This window comes from Castor canadensis, chromosome 5 (genome assembly GCF_047511655.1).
Source record: "Castor canadensis chromosome 5, mCasCan1.hap1v2, whole genome shotgun sequence".
In the NCBI taxonomy this organism is placed as follows: domain Eukaryota; kingdom Metazoa; phylum Chordata; class Mammalia; order Rodentia; family Castoridae; genus Castor; species Castor canadensis.
The window spans coordinates 71,063,678-71,078,843 of record NC_133390.1 but is presented as its reverse complement, the minus strand read 5'-3'; the positions used below and the strand labels follow the sequence as shown (position 1 = coordinate 71,078,843).

Here is a 15,166-nt window from a genome sequence, read left to right as displayed (position 1 = left end):
CACAAAGAGGCCCTGGACTGGGCTCTCACATTGCATTGTCCTCACCCACAGGTCCCTGTGAGGCTGTAGGAAGTCAACTTCCCTAGCCTTGGTTTTCTGCATTGCTAACTGTGCCATTTTAAAAGGCCTTTTGCCCACATTGACACTGCTTGAATGTCCCCTACAGGACTTCCAAGCCTCACTCTGGTCAGATCAACCAGCCTGGGTGGCTTTGTGGATTCCATCTGAGTTGCCAGGCCACATGGCCTTTTCCTACCTCCCGCTCCTGTGCCCAGGAGAGAAGGGATGGTTGGATGGGAACTAGAGTCCTGAAGAGGGGTGGGAAAGTCATGTAAATGTGCAGAGCTTCTAACCCACCCCGGGCCGGGTGTGAGGACTCTGCCTGCAGACCCCACAGGAACCAGCAGCCCTAGCTTCATGCAGAAAGCACAATTACTCACAAACTGAGCTCACCTTGACAGCCCACCCAGCCACTGCTACCTTATCTCTGGCCCCTCACAGCCAGGCTAGGTAGCTGTGTGACCAGCCAGAGCTCTGATGGTGCTCAGAATGGTTGTCCTCAAAGCTAAGGCAGACACACACACAAGATCTGGAACTGAGTCCAGGCTCTGGGGTTTATTAACTGTGGACCCACAGGCAAGTGATACAGATACCCAGATGCTGGGGTTGGGAATAGTAGTTACCTCTAGAAAGAATTTGAGATAAGCAGTAGTCTCAAACTGTCTGTGGCAAAAACCAGTGTGTAGAAACCTTTCTGGTCTGTCCTGAGCAATGCTTCTGTGAGAAACCCTAGTTCCACACTTGGTTATCAGGCTTTGACAGCTCCTAAGCCCACCCACACCCCCTCTAGACTCCTTGTGGCCTGTGCACAAGCAGTTCATGGGCTGAAAGCCACTCTTCAAGTAGCTCAGAAGTAGCACATGAGGTGCTGGTCTCAGGGCAGGGCTGAGAACCACAGCTGTCTTCATTCTCTTTTCTAAGAAGCACTTCCCCTGAATAAGCCCCCATCAGTTCCGATATCTCTGCAGTGAGGGGCTGCCCCACTCCTGTGTTGAGGCGACAGCAAGAAGTGGGTGCTCCTTATCTCAACCAGCAAAACCCCTTGTTCCTTCCTATTATTGCTTATACTCTCTCTACAACAAAATTAGAGATAAGGGCAAAATAGTTTCTGCTGGGTATTGAGGGGGGGAGCGGGAGGGGGTGGAGTGGGTGGTAAGGGAGGGGGTGGGGGCAGGGGGGAGAAATGAACCAAGCCTTGTATGCACATATGAATAATAAAAGAAAAAAGAAAAAAAAAAAAAAAAAAAAAAGAAGTGGGTGCTCAAAGGTAGCTCTGTCCCTAGTGACATCAGTGGCCTGTCCTCTGTACTCCTTTACTTCCTCAGGTCACCACAGACATGTACCAGGTGCTGGCCGCCAACACATACCAGCTGGAGTGCCGTGGTGTGGTCAAGGTCAAGGGCAAAGGCGAGATGATGACCTATTTCCTCAATGGAGGGCCCCCACTCAGTTAGCAGCTGACAGCCAGTGGTGCCTGCAGCCTGGCCTCCAGAGGAAAGGAAACAGCTTCTTTGTGTGCTGCGTGGGCAGGTGGGGAGCCGGCGTCCTAGCCACGTGGCTGTGCTGGTGAGATTTCCACTTTGACTCAGAAGCAGCCTCTGCATTTGCTGGTGGGTGTGGCCCCAGCGCCAGCGTCCTGTGAACACCAAGCTGACCAAAGATGTTTCTCTCTGCAGAAGAACCTGCTACACTCGAACTGAACCTTGAGTTTTCTGACAGGTGCTGCCGCTGTGCGGTGGAGGCCTGCTGGAGCTTTAATGGATGGTGTGGCCCGCACGCAGTGGCAGGCCTAAAGAAAGGCCTCAGCCTAGATGGGTGGGTAGGTGGGCTTGACGCTGGCCTGAGGGTACCCAGTGACCTTGAGGGTCTACTTTTCCATGTGAGCCTTTAACCTTCAGATAAAGGCTGCTCCCTGGCGGTGCTTTGGGGCAGGAATGCTGGCTTTAGAGGACTGTGGCCTTTGCCGTCCTCTGCCCACACCTCCGTGCACACAGATAGTGCAACTGTGTGGAAAACAGGACTGATTATAAAGGGGAGGCAAGAGGACACCAAGCAAGAAAAGAAAATATTTATTAAATAAACCAAGTTTTCTGTGCCCTTCTTTAGACTATGCTAGTTGTATGCGTGTAAGAGACACACAGCAAATGAGGATGCCACTGGGGGAGGAGGGGGGGACCCCCAACTTGTCTTTTTTGTATTTTTATTTTGTATTATTGAAAACCTTGGAGATCTAACAGATATACCAAATTCTATATTTTGTAAATTCTCTATATTAGAAAGCAGCTGTGCACAGCCGGGTGTAAGTGCTCATTTGTACTGTATGTGTGTCGATGTGTGCTCTGGTGTGTGTGTCCGTGTGTTCAGGCTGTGGACCTGGTCTCCTGCAGGATGCCTTCCCTTCTTTTCAGACTTGGCAGTTTTGGTTTCTCCAGGCACAACCTAGAGCAGGGGTATGTCATTTTGGGATGCCATACAGATTATGTAGAAAGATGCAGCTGGGACATATTACCCCCATCTCTTTCTCACACACACACACACACACCCCACTTCCCCTGAGTAATTCAAGTGGAATGAAGAAGACAAAAAGCTTTTTTCCCACCCCACTGCGTTGGAAGCCAGGGGAGCAGCAGAGGGTTCATTACCACCCTCCCGTTCCAGGGCTGACAGCGTTTGCTTCTTGCACTGAGGCAGCTCCTGTGGATTCCCAAATGCTCAGGGATGGCCAGGCACCCTGGCTGACGCTGGGACAAAGCCCACCCTGTCTGGCCTGTTTTTGCCAAGGCTCGGTATTTCACCTCTCACCCCTCTACCTGCAAACCAGAAGAATGAGTAGAGTCACTACTCTACTCATCAGAGTATCAGAATCCACAGGGAAAAGCTCACAAAAATTTTGTTTGGTCTACTTTTTGTTGTGGGAGGGGAGGGGACAGTTAAATACACTGAGAGAAAACTTTTTATAACTTCTGAGGGAAGTTTAGAAAATGATTGTCGATCACAAAGATATGGTTAAACAGCATCCTCAGGGCCTGGGTCCAGATCTCTCCTCTAACAGGAAGGATAGCAGGCTTATCCCCTCTAAAAGGAGCTTGAAGGTGAGGTGGCAGCTGTATGCTGGTTGCTAAAACATTTTGATGTCCACCTGCACCTCCCTCCTGTCCCCACTTCACCTCCCACCCCAATTTGAACACAGCTATGAGAAGCAAATTATATGGACCCAAAACTGCCAAGCCTGACTGTCCCGTGCTTTTGCTGCTCCACCCTTTTGAGTTCTGCATTACCCCTCACCTCCAGTGCAGGGACCAGTTAAGTCCCCTGCCCTCCATCTGCCCACCAGTGGTGGTGGGTTTTGTTTTGCTTCCAGCCCAAGTACAGTGTGTGTGCTGAGTTCATGCCGTGTTCCCCTGCTGATCACAGCCTCACGGAGGCCCCTCCCCTCCCAGCAGTGACTGGTGATGGTGTGCAGTGCTAGCTCTTTGTTCCCTAGGGGTGTGCACTTTTTATTCCTGCTCTTGCAAAAACGAATACAATTATGATTTCCCATGGAAATTGAAAAGCCTATTTAAATAATTTAACTATTAAACTCTTTCACTGGTAATGTGTCCTGGTCTGATTTCTGGCTTGGGCCAGGGTCCAGGGAAGGATGTTTAACAGGTGAGCCAGAAGAAAGATGGAAACATAAGAGCAGAACACAGACCACTGAAAGGACCCAAGGAGAAGGGAAGGGATGGGTTGAAGGCCAGAGGTGGACTGAGGACCTGTATGGCTAATTATGACTCACTGGGATAGATAGACATACACGAAAATCCTTCTGGTCACATTTCACTGGTGAAGCACAAAGAGGCTGCACTATTTGCCTAAGGCCGCCTAGCTGGTAATTAACATAGGGGTTTCAGAGCAGGCCTGTCTGCCGTCAAAGCCCACAAAGGGGACCCTTTCCAGCTGTTCTGTCTGCTATACCCATGGAATGCAGGGTTACATTTGGGTTCAGGAAATAAATCCAGAAGGGCTTGGGCAAATTGACTTTATAACAGGTGTAATGAAGGAACTGTGAGACGTTACTGGCTTCACTACAATGATGGCCACACTGTAGTTGCCCAGGTGTAGTCCTGGGCATGGTGGGCCAAGACATCATTAGGGTTTAAGATGCATGGGAAAGATGTGCTGGATAGAGGCAGGAGTTTACCTCAGAAATTTCCAGTCTAGGCTATATTAATGAGAAAAGAAGACCAAATGATAAGGAACTTCAAATTTCAGGGGCTGAATGGCTGATGTGGGAACCTTAACTCCTACAGAAATCCCACCTGCTGTGGCTAGGTGTATAAGGAGCCCCTCGAAACCACACACTCGCACAGTACACACTGGGACACAAAAGGGTGGCAACTCAAAACCTTCCCATCCCTATCCCCACTGAGATAACTCCACAGAATGTATTTGTTTCTTCCTTAAAGGATTCTACTTTTTCTAACAGCATATTCACACCTAGAAAGCAAATCTACAGAACTTACTGAACAGATGCTACTGCTGTGAGGTCCATTTTGAACACCATGATGCCTGCTTATATAGTAAACACCAAACATCAGCTCACATGGTAAGGACTGGATTGTAATGGGAAGTTAGCACAGTGAATCTTGATGCACTGGAAAAACTAAGCTAAATATTCAGCAGGGAGCTATACTACTTTAAGACTTTGGAAGTTACAGATACATATTTATTTTTGTTTTGGGTGACACTGGAGTTTGAACTCAGGACCTGGAATTTCAGGCACTCTATCACTTAAGCCACACCCCCGTGTGAATATACTTATAAACCTTTCCAAAAGCAAGTATCACCTAGTGATGAAGAGCTCTCACACACAGAGCCCAGGATTCCACATGATAAAACATAGATTTTTTTCATAATGCTACAAAGGCTATGCATTTTCAATCAGCAGAATTCGAGCTTCCCTCCTCCCAACAGTGATGCTGAGCCCATGTCACTGTAGGGCAGTAAATATTCTCACATTAGGACGTGTAATGCTCAGAGCAGTGCTGAGCAGTCTCACTCCCCCCCACAGCTTTTAAGTTTGTCTAAATCAAAATGACACACTGAAGAGAACAAACAATGTAGAGTTCACCTTCAAAACAAAGGGAACTGGCTAGAGTGGGCTGTGACGGCCATGGCAGCTTTGCATGGCCTCCCCACCCTTAGAACAAGTCCCAGGAGAGTTGGAAGGGCTGGTGTTACTTACTTTCCATCCTTCTCTTGGCTGAACTTCCCGTTTTGTCTCTTGGGCCTCCTCTGGGCCTGGAGGAAGTTCAGGAGGACACTGGTGCACCTGAGGCTCCTCAGATGCTCAGAGCCAAGCAGGTTTGACACTTACCCTGGGTGCGTCTCTTCAGCATGCCCATCTGGTCAGGGACTGCTGAGCTGGACAGGAGCAGGGCTGACCACGCCTCAAAGTCAAGTCAGTGAAGTGAGATCCAATTACTAAAGGATGCTTTTCTTATCCGTCCAGATTGTCCTGAAGCCCTCGGGGTGGGGGGTCTCATTCTGTCTTGGGAGGGAAGATATATTTGCTGTCCTTGCCCATCTTTCCTTTCCACCTGCAAGTTCTGTGCTTTACAACACAGACATAAGAACAAAGCCAAGTGAGGGGCACTGGCATGGCTGTCTCCAAGGTCTCGCCTGCCTCTGTGTAATTCTTTTACCCAATCTTCAAGCACCAGATCACATATATAGCAAACATAAAGACAATCTAATTAAGACTAAGAATTTAAAGCCAAAGGCATAGAGACCAATGAGGTGAAAACATCATCCCAAGGGGATCTGTAGGATGATCTTCAAATCAAAGTCAGAAATAGCCCTTGTTTTGTCCTTGTCCAGACACTGGTCCGTCAACAGCTGCCATGCAGGGCAGCATAACCAGGCGCCTCTGCCATCAAGGTCCTGAGCCAGAGGCTCTGTGAAGGGCAATCTAGGTCCACAGACCAAGCAGTAGGTCTGGAGAGACGAGGGATTGGAGAAAGATGAGAAGGAAAGGATTCCTGTAGGTTGGGGCTTAAGGAGGCAGCCTCCTGCCACCACTGGATTCCTAGCCCCATACCTTGGCCTCCTGTGTTTTGAGCGAGCAGAGTGGAGTCACCTGCATGTGGTGCAGCATGTCACCCCCAGAGCCCCTTTCATACTGCTGGCCTATTATAATAGGCCTATGAATTAAAAAAATTCCCTCTGGAATCCATTAGAGAGCCTCACACTGTTTTTAATTGGCCAATTTCTAATTCAGACCTGGCTGGCATCTCGGGTTTGTCAGCATCTTTGGGTAGCCTCACTTACACTTGTTTTCCAGTTTTGCAGACTTCACTTCCCCATTTTGTCACTTAGCCACTCCTTCCTGGCATACATGGGATTTTTTTTTTTTTTGGAGGAGTGTGCCTTACTTCAGATGAATCTTTTCATAACCATGTTGCATTTGTGCTTTTTAAGGGTGCCTTTCAGCTTTCACCTCCACAGCATCTACAGAGTACTGTTGAAGGCTGCTGGCTTTCCACCCCTAGCCCTTCCCTTCCTATCAACGCACATTCTCAAGGGGACCCTTAAGAAGTTGTGGCACTAGGACAGCTGCCATCTAGGAGTGCCCAGATCAGATTACCATATTCAAAGTAAAGTGTCCTGGAGTCAGAATCCTAGTGCCACATTGCATTTGGTGAGGTTGCCAGGTACCTCCATCAGTTTCCAGTGTCCTGGTGCCTTGGGACTATGGGGAACTGGAAGGCACAGCCTACCCTTCCAGGTGTGTGACACTGGACAAATGCCTCCCTCCCTCAGACAGAGCATGCTTAGGCACTTAACATGCAATACCTGAAGCACCTGGCATACAGCAGGCATTGAGTCCCTCAATTCTCTTCTCTCTTTGGATATGTTCCCAGTGCCCTGCCCAGAAGTCTGCACACAAGTACCTGCCAGGGCAGGGGCCTGCCTGCTAGGTATTTCAACAGGATCCTCACTTCAGTGGTCACTTTTGAAGAGCTTTGTGCAATGATTTATCACATTTGGGGGGACATTTGCAATTTTAAAAACTCCTACTATCTTGAAAGTACCAGTAACAAAGGCAGACCGTGATACAGTGGCAATTGCTTTCCTCATACTTGCTGGGGCAGGCCTTGTTCTATTTACTTGATCCTAACAACCACCTCACTGTACATGGGAGGAAACTGAGGCAGAAAGGTTCAGTGATTTGCTGAGGTCACAACACTAGAAGACAGGGAGACTTATAGCAGAATTCCCATGAAACTACTTCAAGCCAAAGAACCAATGTATTCTGATACTTTGCTAGGAAAAGTAAAGGTTTGTAAAATGTGAATCACCAAGGATGCTTGTTTTACTACAAACACTAAAATGTATACTCCTTTGCCCTAATATCTGAGCATCTGTAAGTTTCCCCACACCTCTTGCAGCTGTCTGTCTTCTCATGGTTATAACTGTAGTAATTTTAGCAAATTACTTTATTTGCCAAGGACATCTATATTGTAGGAATTGGTACTGCAGGAATTGGACCTGATCTCTTTTGTTAAAAAAAGTAATGTATATTACATGCATATATATTTAAACAGATTATGTTAGGTAGTTTAAGATTATATGTGTTTAGGATTAGGTGGGTCATCTATTCTATAAAAAGAGCCTTCACAAATGTTTTCTGTGAGGGTGCCATGCCCACACCCATAGAACTGTCATCTAGAATATGCTGCCATTTCCCCTCCATACCTGCTTCATCCATTCTCACTGCTGCTAAAACACTAAGGCCCAGCTGTTGTCACATACACACATTCTAAGAATTTTCTTTCTGAGGGTTGAGGGCTCAAGTGGTAGAGTGCCTAACAAGTGTGAGACTCTATGAGTCTCACTGAGTTCAAACTCCAGTGTCACCAAAAATTTTCTTGGGCTGGAGGTGTAGCTCAAAGAGTAAGAATGGCTGATTTGTAAGCACAAAACCCTGAGTTCAAACCCCAGTCCTACCAAAAAATTTTTTCCTGAGGTGCACTGTGGACACAGAAAGATGAGTACAAACTTTTAAATCAAAACCTGAATCTTGAGTTTGAACTCCATGTCCTCACTGGTTAGTGTGATACCACACAAAGGACAAGTTCTTCACCCAAGTCTTAGTTTCCTCAAGAGAAAATGAGACCATGCCCCCTCTACCCACTGCTGTGAGACTGACCACATAGGAGTACCAAGCACTGGCCCACAAAAGATACCAGAAGAATGCAAAAATGCAAGGGCAAAACGCTGTTTGTTCAGGCCAGTCTTCAAGCAAAGCATGGGCATAACATGGTCAAGTGACCAAGGCAAACGGAAAATGGAATGTCCTGCTTCCTATTGTCAGGTGGTACCAGGAGCCTTTTGGATGATGCTTGCATTGCTGGGCTGTGGAATGCAGGAAAAAAGGGCAAATGTGAACCGTGGGTGAGGTTGGGTTGAAATATCATTTGTTGTCAAGGAAACACAGGGTACTGATTTCAGGATCTCTGAGAACCAAGCCTGTCCTCTCCCGCAGTTTCCTATGGTCCTCAGTTGTGTTGAGATGATTTGTTAGACACCTGCACTGCCAATGCTCAGAACACTTGGGTGCCCACGTGTCAACACCACTCACTGTTAACAAGCCAGAGTATGCAGACCACATGGCTTCCAAACAGGAAGTGTTTCCACCCTGTGAATTCACCTGCTAAATAAAGTAACCCGGAGCACTTGGCCACTCAAGGAAAAGATGCTACAAGTGGGGAAGCCTCAGGTATTGCTTCTCTTAGAAATAGCCACTGCTAGGAGGCTGTGACCTGCCAGAACTCAAGGTCAGAACCAGAACACTGACGAGGACGATCAGACACCTCTCACCTAGTGAAGAATGCAACCAAAGATGAACACTGACAACTTGGCCTTTGCACAAACCCTTGGAGTTCCAGAGTTTCTTTTTCTACCTTTTAGCAAGGATATTATTGAGGCTAATTTAAACAAAAGACCTGGTTTTGTTTTACCATAGCACTTCTACGTAGAAAGATTCCATCTCTTTGGGATTATAAAGCAGAAAAATACTAAGAAGCCTTGAGCATAGACATAGAATGCAGCCCTGAAGACTGACCTGTAATTTGTAGTAAGGTTAAGTATTTAATTTAGTCTAAGTGGTGGATGTTTTTGAAATAGCTTATTTGTTCTCTTACCATAGACTCCATGGTAGCTCTAACACAAAGTGAAACAAATGTCTGGTACATATAACAAAAATAGTAAACACACAATCAATCTTTTCACACCCACCCTCCCCCTGCCCGCCTTTCTCTCTGTGTCCTTTGTGCACCATTGGAAATCTAACAGCTCAGAGTGCATCCTGGGCTACTTAGTTAACCCTTGGGAGTAAAAGCCAAGCAACTGCCCATTTGGAGGCAGCTAACCTCAAGAGCACAGAGGAGTCACTTCCTGTGTGACATGGGGTTAAATCTTACCACAAAGCTCTGGTCTCTGTAGAGCCTTGGCAAACCAGCAGCCTAATGAGATTCTAGACATGGCCTAACAGAAACGGAGCCACACACTTTTCTTGACTAGATTCCACTGTGAAAACACCCACATTTATTGCAAAATAAATGTGTTAATCCAGGATTAGCACATTTGCTTTATATAAATTATAAACTATATAATTAGATAAAGGTTCTCCATGACTCAAGGCATTTGTTTCAAATGGATTTTCAAGCTTTAACAGATACTTGTTTTTAACTTAGGGCAAGATTTCTTTCTTATGGGAACAAAATCCTCTATTAAAAACACACACACACACAGAAAGCTGGTAAAAGGTGAGGATCTAAGGCACATCATAATATGTAAACATATGTCTAAATCCAGAATTCTGTTCATTTTAGCACTTCATAAGACCCCCCCCTCCGAAATGAGAACTTTTTTTTTTTTTTTTTACCAAGACAGAGTCCCCCATAAGGAAATGGTATGCTTGTAATCCACTGGCAAAGTAATGCATGACTTGTTTCCCTTCTTTTACTCCTCACTAGGATAACTAGTCAGGATATTCCAGAGTAACATTCAGGATATTCCAGAGTAACACTGAGACACAATAATGGAAACATTTTAACTCTTCTTTTTACTTTCATTCATCTTATTTTTCTCCCCTTTCTGTTCATATTTTATGTCTTTTCTTTGTATGCTGCACTCAAGTTTTTTTGGGGAAGGAGGCCAGGTATAAATACATTTCAAAATGTATTTATATATTACATATTATACATATGTATATTATATATAATATATACGTTACATAAACAAAAAGGTAAATATTACAATTACTTTTAGTATATAAAAGAATGTATCTTTGTATTCATGGAACATCAAAAACACTATTTCAACTTACCTAAATTGAGATAAAATACATCTATTAAGGTAAAACACACTGGAGTAGCAGGCCTAGAATCACGGATTTCAGAAGGCCTCAATTCCTTGATTTTTTTTCAAGAACATATTCCCTGAATACAATGTTGGTCACCTTCACTAGTCCCACTAGTGGAAAGAACCCTGTGCTGGGAGATTAAGGGTGTACATGCTAAGCCATGTGACACAGGTAAGTCAATAAGATCAGATCCCTGGGTCCCCCCGCTTAACACGAGGGCAGTTATTTTCTTCCCACATACTATAAAACTCACTCTGATGCAGTGGGCTCAGACTTGCTCTTAGGAGTGAAGGTGCAATTTTTTAAGCATAAGATACCAGTATCACAAGTCTTAGAGGCTAAAGCTGTACTATCTAAGGATTGTTTTATAACTATGGCTCAAATCTTTTCAAAGCTCAGTTTCTTTGGAAATATGACATGCGTAACTACTCAGAGATGCAGGCAGCAAAAAATGAAAGGAAGCATCTGTATATGTAAAACATTATTTATACCTGTTTCATTCTTTACATTGAGGTGTAAACATCCTCTTATCCAAAAATAGCTGGTGAAAAACAAAACAAAAAAACTAATTAAGTCTTTAAAAATTACTAGTGAGGAGTTCAAGTATCCATGTTGAATGGATACAAATACCAAACATTATAACTCATCAGCTTAATGACAAGGAGACAGCTCCTGAATCAAACTGGTAAGAGAGCTATAAAATACCAATACATAGCAAAATCACAATTAACCAGAACACTCCAACTTCCTGGGTAATTGACTATTTACAAGAAAATTCTTTATCCATTGTTTAGAAACCCTTTCTTAATTGAACCACTTTACTTTCCTGGCTCAGTAAATATAAAATGCAAAACATAATTCAATGTTGTCTTGATTATTTAGGCTCATGTGATACCCTGGGATAGCTCTCTCACTCTACACACAATTTCTGTGTAGCTTTGTTAGAGGCAGCAAACAAGTAAACCAGAGTTTCTGGTTTTAAACAAATCTCTGACATCATAAGCTTATTATCATCCTTTTACCTCATTCTCCTAAAAGAAGGGGGAAGGCAAAAGTTCTAATTAAGATCTAACAGTCCTAGATAGACACATCCACTTATCAGCATATAGCAAACAAGGCCACTAAATGATTTTACCTTCCAGACTGTTTCTTTTACCTAATAAGTATGTCCAGTAACATGAATTACATGTAATGGGTCTGCTTTTTGGGGGGTAGTATCAAATTTCAGTACCCTATGCATATGTTGGAAACCTTTTTTTTTTTTTTAAAGAAAAGTAGTCATGAAAATGAATTCCAAAATCAGAAGTTATAGATTTTGCTAATAGAATCAAACTGTGCTTCTTGTATTATTAATTCATAATGGCTTGGGTAATTTAATTTTATCAAAAAGTAAGTTCTTTCAGATACTAGGTGCTTACCTTCCCAAAGCCATAAAATAACAAGAGTGCAAATTAAAGTCACCTTCTGATTCTCTTAGCTCCAGTTCAGGGCTTCTACAGTGCAAGGACACACACCTCTGGTAGTACACAGTTGGTGTTAGGTGGTTCTTGACACAGAATTAAATAACACTGGATCACAGGGAAAATATCACTCCCTTTATAATTTTATCTTCTGGTTATTCCAGAGATAGCACTGTTTTTGTTGCAGGGCAACATCTCTCTCACTGCCACAAAGAGTGTGCCACATATATTCAGAGCCTTGGCAGGCATTAGCATCTAGCTAAAACTTTAACATTTTTTGTGTTAACTTTATTTTGTGGTTACTTTATATTTATAGCAAAGTAATACTGATTTTCCACTTGGAGTGGAATTTATTTCTTTTAAAAATACTTAAAAATTTAAAAGATAAATATTAATAACGGTACATAGTACTCAAGTGATCAAATTTTGGGAAAGAACAATAATCTAATGAATCATATTTTTTAAAAGTGATTTTAAAAGAAACAATAAATGTCATCTGGAAAAGGAAACATACATCACTGTATTTTCAGTATTTGTGATATTCCAGAGATGAGTTCAGATAATATCCAGAGCTAGGACTCAGGCAAAAATATAAAAGTACCAAATTCTATACCATTTTGGACTTCATAAAATCCTGGCACTGTAAATGTGCAAATAATCTGATATTTAGCAGTCATTTGTTTTAAAACATAAACCTTTCCAATTTCTGCAGCATCTTTTTATTTGGTCTATATTAATGCCTCACAAAGGCAAACTCAGATTGTAGAGTTCCTGCTTGGTCCTCATAGCAAGTTCCATGCCTAGGTTTTGACTGGACTCTTCAGTGAGGATTCAGGACTGCCTGACAGGTCTTCCAGTAGCATCTGACTATTCTTCCACTGTGAAGGCTTTGAAGAGACAAGGTTCTTCCTCCTCTTCTTGTGATACTCTCACTGCTAGTATTCTTCTGAAAGGAGTTTTCCTAGCAAGTCTTGCATGCTCACAGGCATGCCATGCTGATTAAAAAAAAAAAAATGGAAAGGTGGAAAGAAAGAAAGCAGAGCTTCATTTGTAGTGACTGGTTTCTTCATCACAGTGGCAGTTAAAATATGTCCCTTCCTTTTTCCCCTGCAGGCAAGGCAATATATCTGAAGGACAGTATCAGACATCATAGTCAGGAGCCTTGCCCTGGGCTTGCCTCAGCCAGATCTGTAGTGTAACAAACGCTCCCACAGTCACATGAAAAAAGAGCTGCCAGAGGTTGCGCAGTTCATAGAGATACATGTTGCATAGACAGATTAAGCCAAAAGTCAAAAAAGATTTGACATTCCTCCAGCCGGTGTAGTAGACAAGTAAGTAACACTGTTCAAAATATAAAAATGAAAGATGGTTAGAATTAAAACAAAAGAAACTGATATTTCTAACACAAAATTGTAATAGATCAGAGAGTAAAATATGGGAACAGAATAAGGGTATTTTCAATGCAGGACAAGATAATGTAACATAACCAAGATATTCAGCTATAAGAGTTCCACAGTTTGAAAAGGAAATAGATTTTTCCTTTTATGTCTTTCATTTTTCAAAAGAAAAGCATTTGTATCTTATTTTAAGTGGAAGAACAGTTGAGCGACTCCCTGGCAAAACAGGCTGGGCAAATTCTTTAAGATGACAGGTAACCAAGTCATGTTCCTAGGGTCTGAGGGGATTCCATTCTCATCCAGAGAAGTCCAAAAAGCTCTCATCAGTCATTCACTAAAACAGACTCTTACATAGCCTGACTGAAATAAAAAAATTTTTACTGGTCCTCCACTGAGTGCAGAATGTTGGTGAACATTTGAGAGAGGATTTATTCAATGGATATTTACTGAGGGCCTGTTACAAGTCAGGCATTGTTCTTTAGTTATGAGTACAACAAATAAAGCCCTTGTTCACATACAGCTTACATTTCAGAGGGGAAGAATTATAAACATTTTTAATATATAATATCAAATAGCCATGCCTTTAAAAAGATAAAAGATAAAGCAGAAAAAGGGGATAGTGAATGAAAGTGCTATTTAGATGAGACAGTAAAGAAAGTATCCCCAGCCAACCCTGGCAATCTCCCTTCCCAGCTTTATTTTTTCTACTACATACTATAAACTACTTGAAAAAAACATGTTTACTTTGTTTGTCATCTACAGCCTGGCAATAAAATCTAAATTTTGTGAGAGGTGAGATTTTTGACTATTTTGTTCACTCATTTATCTCCCGTATCCAAAACAATGCCTAAAACATAATAAGTATTCAACAGAATTTGTTAACTGAATAAACTATTTTCTAGAAGATGTCTAAAATTTACAATCTGGCAAGTATAGGAATTATACATGATCATAAAGTCTTAGACTGCTTTTCTATCTAAACAAGATGAATTAAAAGCACTGATTTTATCTGAGTGACTTTCATTGTGAAATAGAAGGTTAAAAAACAGAAAAAAACTTTTTCTTTTGAAATTATTTTAGATTTAGGAAGAAAGTTACAGAAATAGCAAAGTTCTTCTACACTCTGCTCCCCCTAATGTTACCTTCCTACTTAACCATACAATAAGCATCTAATCAGGAAATTAGCACTACTAACTGATCTATAGTCTGAACTAGAATTTTACCAATTGTCCATTAGGGTCCTTTTTCTGGTCCTATATCCCATCCAGGATTTTGTATTGCATTTAGTTTTCATGTCTTCTCCAATCTCTAACAGCTTCTTAGTCTTTGTTTTTCATGACCATAACAGTCTTGAGGAGTATTAATCAGTTATGTTGTAGAATGTTCCTAAGTTGGGTATTTCCAGTGTTTTCTCAAGGTTGAATCAAGGACGCACAATTTTGGCAAGAATTCCACAGAGGTGATAGGCAATGCATCTTGTTACTGGTGATATCACTTAAGGTGGTGACTGCCAGGTTTCTACATGACTATTCCCTTTGTAATTAGTAAGTATCTCATGGGTGGGGGGCATTTTGAGATTATGTAAATATCTCATTAGACCTTTACCCACTAATTTTAATATTCATTGATGACTCTTGCCTGTAACAGCTATTTCTGTAGTGTTTACCTAATGGTGATATTGTACTCTCATCATTATTATTACATTTCTTAATTGGAAATTCTCCTGTAAAGAGGAGCTTCTTTGGCTTAAAAAATAAATATTTAATTCATGGTTTTTAAGGACCTTAAAAAGTAATGGTCTCTACTTCATAGATTACTTATTAATTATATAGAAGAAA

The 15,166-nt window shown here is 42.5% G+C and overlaps 2 protein-coding genes across 5 annotated transcripts in view; one reads left to right on the top strand and one right to left on the bottom strand.

Annotated features, from left to right (window-relative positions):
• The window catches only part of Adcy5 (adenylate cyclase 5), a 145,524-nt gene extending 143,802 nt beyond the window's left edge, over positions 1-1,722 (top strand). For both annotated transcript variants that reach the window (XM_074073290.1, XM_074073291.1), the window contains one exon: positions 1,386-1,722. In XM_074073290.1, coding sequence (XP_073929391.1) covers positions 1,386-1,514 — 129 coding nt within the window. In that variant the 3' untranslated portion in view covers positions 1,515-1,722. The remainder of the gene's footprint in view (positions 1-1,385) is intronic.
• A 3,780-nt stretch (positions 1,723-5,502) lies between these two features.
• Sec22a (SEC22 homolog A, vesicle trafficking protein) overlaps positions 5,503-15,166 on the bottom strand; it is an 85,511-nt gene continuing 75,847 nt past the window's right edge. For 2 of the 3 annotated variants that reach the window (XM_074073293.1, XM_074073292.1), the window contains one exon: positions 11,694-13,272. In XM_074073293.1, the coding sequence (XP_073929394.1) occupies positions 13,072-13,272 (201 nt within the window). In that variant the 3' untranslated portion in view covers positions 11,694-13,071. Of the gene's footprint in view, positions 5,657-11,693; positions 13,273-15,166 lie in introns of those variants that run through there. The other variant, XM_074073294.1, reaches the window with a different exon arrangement.